General features: G+C 36.3%; 1 protein-coding gene across 1 annotated transcript; it reads right to left on the bottom strand.

Annotated features, from left to right (window-relative positions):
- Positions 1 to 952: 952 nt before the first annotated feature.
- On the bottom strand, positions 953 to 5,746 carry LOC131038096 (cytokinin dehydrogenase 7). Its single transcript, XM_057970403.2, has 5 exons — positions 4,042 to 5,746; positions 3,588 to 3,715; positions 2,645 to 2,920; positions 2,001 to 2,263; positions 953 to 1,909 (listed from the first exon to the last, which is right to left on the bottom strand). The coding sequence occupies exons 1-5, from the start codon at positions 4,652 to 4,654 to the stop codon at positions 1,606 to 1,608; spliced, it is 1,584 nt and encodes a 527-aa protein (XP_057826386.2). The 5' UTR covers positions 4,655 to 5,746; the 3' UTR covers positions 953 to 1,605.
- Between the last annotated feature and the right edge of the window lie 846 nt (positions 5,747 to 6,592).

Genomic DNA, 6,592 nt, shown 5'->3' with positions numbered 1-6,592 from the left:
AACTTTTAGATCATTAATAATGATTTGAACTACAAAAGGATTAAAAATGATAGGCATGAAATTAAGATCATTTAATAAATATTATTGAATGTAGGCATTCTTTAAATTTTTTCTCTTTGATAATTGATTTTTTTATTTTGTTCCATTCTTTATGATTAGTATTTGATTGATATTTTCATGATAAAGCTAATACAAGATGAGGTTCTTAAACACACAACTCTAATAGAACAATTCAAATTTTCTAACATGCAAATTGATCACTAATAATACTATCTCAAAAAATTCAACCTTCAAAATAAACAACTAAGTTTGAAGCTACATGACTAGATCATTGCGTGTAGGACCTAATCAACAGAACAAATTTAAGAACCAAGTTGTAGATGATCTAAAATAATATATTTTGTATAATTCATCACTCAATTAAAATTTAAGGTGACTAATAAGTCAAAACAATAATTGAACGTTAAAATCATATTAATAATATCCACACAAAATAACATTGTTCGTGGCATATTGTGATGGTTAAATCATGGCATTGTTATTGTAGCCATCAAAGTTCAAACTCTCATTGGACTATTATGATATTAGACATTGTGCCCTCACTAATCCGTTGTACTTAGGGGTTTGAATCTTTATGTTGATGTTGTTGGCATTCATGTCAGTGACTTAGATACCCCACCTGTAACCTCGCCTAACTCGAACTAAGCTAAAAGAATTTAGAAAAAAATATTTATACCATTATTATTATTATATTATTATTAATTAAGTAATTATATCATTTGAATTTTGAAAATTAGCATTGTTATTGAGAGTGAGCCACTAGGGTCCCCTCTAGAAATTAAATTTTTTTTTGCCATTTTACTCATGAATATGTAATATAAACATTTTTTAAAACTCCAATTAGAGGAGTGAGAGCAAGTTTCTTCAAAAAAAATTAGGAAAAAAAATCATATTAAACTAAGCTGAAGCTCCTTACAACAGAACAACTGCATCGAGATACATTGTGAAGTACCAGAATACAGGTTGGTACTCACCGTCATTGATATATCTGCCCATATAGACAGGATATGTCCCTTTTTACGCAGGCTGGCTCTACTAATGTCTGGTAGAACTATGCGCTCTAGGGATAAGCACAATACTCTTTTGTGCTATACCATTACAGACGTGGAAACAATAAAGCTCCATTGTTAACTAAAGAATGTGAAACCACCCTTACAATCGAATCTCACATCATAGTAGAAACATGACGTTCCAGCAGGAGCAAATCTTCACCAGGGTGGCATGCTTCCTTCTCTTCTCTCCACCACATCCCGAGCTAAACTGCCTATCCTTCGCATGCCAGACATGAGTAGCAGGAGGACACCTGTGGGTCATCACTGACCGGGCATTCATAGCTTCCTCGATCAAATCATTTTCGAGCTTATATGTGGACATTACTCTTCCTTCCCTCTGACGATGCAGCTCTGCTCTTGGTCCTTGTATATTGCTCTCAGCTTCTCCGCCGCGTACAAACTATGCGGATTCTTAATGCTTTCGTATGACTAAAGATGTTCACCAAATGATACAACATTTTACCCAGCAGCCACATTGCATGCTCACTAGACATTACGATCTAGAAAAAATTCTTTGGCCCGGAGCAAGAATAGCAAGAGGATCGTACCTCTCCTTCCTCCTCTTAAATCGATCCCACCCTGTAGTACCAAAATGCTTCCTCCACTCTCCATCCATCTTATAATGAGGAAGATATTGCTTGATGTCCATGCCGCTCGTTTCACATATTCTGAGGATGTGGTCATTCTCTTCCAAGAGCCTCTCTACGGAAGGACCCCCATGTCGACTAGAGCGTAGAAGACCCACCAGATAGAACACGTCCTCATCGGGTACCACAGTCGACATCCGTGAATCCCACCTGCAAAATCATCATAGCAAGAGAAAACTATAAGGTGCTTGAATTTTGTTGAAACAATAACGTCCTTATCTAAGGGAAAGAGAATGCATACTTGTTTTTAAGAAGTGGGTATACAAGGAGAGGCCCTCCAATGCCATATGCAAGGACCTCCTTAAGCACCTTGTCGTTAAACTCTACAATTTTGGACTTGGGTACGAACAGATTTAACCAGGGGTGAGGCGCATCCCACGCTCCGGAAGCTCTGGCAGCTATCTCTTCACGGTACACGCGGTTAAGAAACTCCACGTATGTTACATCAGTGCTAAAGCTCAATCCTTTGATGAAATTCAGAGAAGCCAGCTTTCTCTCCGTTTGCTACAAAAACATAATCTTACTAAGCCAAGGTTGGAGCTTCTCAAATAAGAAGAAAAAATGGGAAAACTTGCAACCTCTTATCTTAGTATGAGTGTTTCTGGATTCTAACTTTGTGTTTTTCAGTTGAAATTTTAGATTGTATTCAATGATCTATCATTCGAAAAAAGAGAGTGATGAATCATTTACACCATGTTCAATGATCCATTATTCGCTCAATAATTCATCATTCAAAAAAAAGATAGTTATAAACATTGATCTATCATCTTAAAGAATCATGGACTATAATCTAACATCGATTGAAAAAAAACATAGACAATTAAATCTAAAAACACTCATACTATTCATCGTAAACTGTGGAAAAAGTATACTACTATCTCTTACCTTATTTAGAGAAGCCATGGACTGTGTAGCATTGTAGTAAATAGCGACTTCGATGAAATAGAGAAGTGGGCCAGCAGTAGCAGGTATGAGCGTGGAGTCGAAGGTGACGTCAGGTGATAACGGTATGGAAGGCCACCCATTGACGTGATCGTTACTATTGACCACAGCGAATCCTTCCATGTAGTCAAAAGTGGTGTGCTCGGGCGAAGAAATAATTAGCTCCTGGTCGCGCCTGAAGTCCTCGAAGTCGGAGTAGACGAGCCTCATCCACCTCGTCTGCATTGCATTTTGTTTCTAATGTCAGAAAAGCCTGTGTCTAAAGTACACGCATGTTTAACATTTGGCAATATTACCCATTTCTTAATTAAGACTCGACTTTTAATGTGCCCGGGACTGGAATCTTAGCCTCGGTTTGAATGCGATGGCAGGGCTGAATTTGACCACCGAATCTAAGAAGATTTTCACTGACATAAACAATTTGTTCTTTGCTACTAACACTTTCTCCAGTGTCCGGTCAAGCTGAGAGTTGCTCGCCATGATTTCAATATAGCTGATGTAGACCGCAATCTTACTAGTAAAATGGAAACTGATATTTAAAGTTTCGAATTGGATTATGGAGTTGTATTTTCAAGTGAAAAAATATTCTATCGGATTTCCAGTTTTGTATAGGCTAAATCTACTCTGCTACGCGTATAAAATAATATACATCTCCCAAATCTAGAACGAATGATGAGGCAATCCAAACGTCACAATTCAGTCCCTGCGCCTGGAAATAAGATTCGATTTCCAAATCTTACATTGTTTACCATGACGTCGACATCGACAGAATTCCCACTGTTTTTTAATCCAAAAACTCACTTTTAACCAAAAAAAAATGCAGATGAACTTTTCAAGAAACAGCGGATGAATGTCGCCATTGGAAGCCATGAATTTGATAACGTACCTTATCGGGAGCGCGTTGTAGAACAATCCTTGCTTTGCTTATTATCCCGAATTGACCAAGTCCACCCAATACTCCGTAAAAAAGCTCCTCATGACGCTGTGGAGAGCATGTCATGACTTCTCCCTTTCCTGTACCATCATAACCAGTAACACAAACGCCAGTTAACAAAAAAACATTACAGAATATGAGACAATAAGCTAGATTATATCAATAAATTTGTTTATCATTTAGAAATTTAGTTGTTTTTGGATTTGATATTAGTGTAAAGAAATGTAGAGCTTAAATTTTTTATTCAGATAACATCTGATTACACTGTCTAACATTATGATGGTGGATCATAGAATGATTCGAAACATTGATAAAAATCTAAAACAACTAATTGATGCTCTAATAGATTGAAAAAATGTGATAAAATTAATAAATTTGTTGTCACCCAATAAAAGTTCATTTATACCTGTGACTACTTCCAGCTGTGCAACATTGCTTATCTGGGGTCCAAAACGGAAGGTTTGGCCACTAATACCGGCATTGGAAAGGGTTCCGCCAATAGACAGAAACAAGTAATCAGTCCAGGAACGAGGAGAAAGCCCAACTTTGAGAGCCGCCCTAAGAACATCAATCCACAATGCTCCTGCTTCAACGTCAACATAAGGAAAAACTCCCTCCTCTTGAATAGCAATGCCTTTCATGGCAGACATATCCAAAACTATTCCATTCAGGGCCTGAGCTTGTCCATAGGTGGAATGCCCATTTCCTCTGGCTGCCACTGTCAGATGATCAGATGATGCTGCTTTTCTAACCACTCGGACTATGTCATCCAGTGATTCAGAATATACAACAGAAGCAGGCTTCTGGTTGTATACGCCACCAAAATCACGAGCTGCTCTTTTGGTTTCAGACATGGAAACCGTTTCATTCATCTTAGGCCCAAGCCCAGATAGAGAATCAGAGTCTTCTTTACACAGAGCTGAAGACCATGGAATATAATCACTCAGTTTACCGTTTGTTATTATTCTATCCATGAAAGCTATCACCAAAACCAGCAATCTGGTGACTAAACAACCCATTACCTTAGCTTCTCTTTTCAACCTGCTCGGTTTAAGTAAGAAGCCCAAAAATAAAACAATTTCAAGTTAATGCTGCCCAGCAAAACTACCACAGTCCCCAACTTAGATGCTGTGGAATATGTAACTAAATCTATACTGATTTAAAGCAGCAGCACACCCCTATAACTAGCCACTCAGTACATTGAAATTCTAAACCAAACAATAAAGAACTTCATATAAAATAAAAAAGAATAATCTAAAACCCATCGACCAAAAAAACCTATCTTCAACAAGATTGATGCTTGACTGTTTCGGATACACCAAAGCCAAAAGCAATCCTCGGTTACGACCAATTTCTAAGGTTTCTCCTAAGATTTGAAGACTATGCTGCGCCCAAAAATCTTCTAGACAAACCAAGGAAACCCACATAAGTTAAAATCAAAATAACGTTTGCCCTTAGAAAAGACGATATAAATATAAACTCAGGCAACCTTCCAAACCCAAAATAGTGTACTGGCGTTTTAGACCAGGAAGAAAATGGTGATCTGGTAGTTGTAAACAACAGTAGAATGAGCATCGAATTGGACGGACTTATTTTAGATGAAATGATTTCAATGCCGTTGCATACAAAGCAGCAATTGCCAACCCAGGGCCGCCTCGTTTCAGACTTTTTCCTACTCGCATTAATCATTATAAAACTCCAATCTCTGCATAGCCGGCTTGCACAACAAGTTTTTTAAGCCACCAAACAATCTAAGCATCCTAAGTCAGAGAATATGTTAAATCCAGGTAATTAAAAGATTAATTTTGTAAGATCATGGTGGATAGGCGCAGAAGGGCTTGTCGCCGTATACGACATACGATAAAATCTATACTCGTATACGATTGAAGAGGTCTCCCGAGAAGGACAATGTGTGGGCGGCAGAGGCAACTCGGGCCCATTGTTTTCTTCTGTCATTTGTCTGTCATAAGCAAAGATGCAGCTTCAATTTTTCTACGAGTGGTGGGCGAGCTCTTCTTGTTTTTTTGTGCATCCTCAGCCGTTTATTACTAAGATTGGACGGCAGATGAGGAATTGTGTGCAGAATCATAGATTTCACTAGGAAGATTGCATGGGAACTTCATGCCGAGGATAGATTTGACTGCATGAAATATACCGATTGACATTGTGCTGTACAACTAATTACATCGATAGAGACAACATTGCTAGTGTTGGAGATCGGATCCTTCAGATGGATTCAATAGGAAATATAATACTGAAAGAAAGATATTGGGTGTTAAAATTTCACATTGTTGATAGATTTCTGATAAAGATAGATATTGGGTGTTAAAAATTGACAATGTTATAGCTTCAAGTGTTATTAGGAGTCAAAATGTACTCGTAAATATATATAATATAAAATTTAAGCAATTGTAAGAGTTCTAACATAATTTTTTAGAATTTTTTTTGTGTTTTTTTTTTTTTCTAGAATTTTGTGTAGATTTTTTTTGTTGTTTTAAAATTTGTGTTTTCATATAGATTTAATCAAATTATTTTCCATGTTTAAAATTTTTTTGTCTAATTCTTTTTGTCTGTATTTTTTCATTCATATTCAAAAACAATTGTAGACATATAAAAATGACCATATTCCTAAATGAATATCTTATGTTCATTCCTCTATTTAATTAAATCCAATTTAATTGAATCACTCACATTCCTCTATTTAATTAAGTAAATACTCAATTTATTTAAATTAAATTCACTAAACCTCTTTTACCATTTAATGGGATAAATCATTTTATTCAATTAAATCTCTTCTATCCACTTTTTAATTAAATTCAATTTCAATTGAATAAATCTAATTTATTTAATTTCCCAAATTGCAACCAAATTGAATTAAATTAACTTTATTTCAATTAAATCCTATTATTTCTCCATCCACTTGCAAAATCCTACATCTCCCACTTGCCTCCTAAACC

This window comes from Cryptomeria japonica, chromosome 11 (genome assembly GCF_030272615.1).
Source record: "Cryptomeria japonica chromosome 11, Sugi_1.0, whole genome shotgun sequence".
In the NCBI taxonomy this organism is placed as follows: domain Eukaryota; kingdom Viridiplantae; phylum Streptophyta; class Pinopsida; order Cupressales; family Cupressaceae; genus Cryptomeria; species Cryptomeria japonica.
The sequence above is the reverse complement of the archived record's forward strand: the minus strand, read 5'-3'. Positions and strand labels throughout refer to the sequence as shown.

Coding starts and splice junctions, on each gene's coding strand:
- LOC131038096 (XM_057970403.2), bottom strand. CDS start 4,654: ATGGGTTGTTTAGTCACCAGATTGCTGGTTTTGGTGATAGCTTTCATG. Junction 3,716..4,041: donor ACAGCTGGAAGTAGTCACAG/GTATAAATGAAC, acceptor ATGATGGTACAG/GAAAGGGAGAAGTCATGACA. Junction 1,910..2,000: donor TACCCACTTCTTAAAAACAA/GTATGCATTCTC, acceptor ATGATTTTGCAG/GTGGGATTCACGGATGTCGA.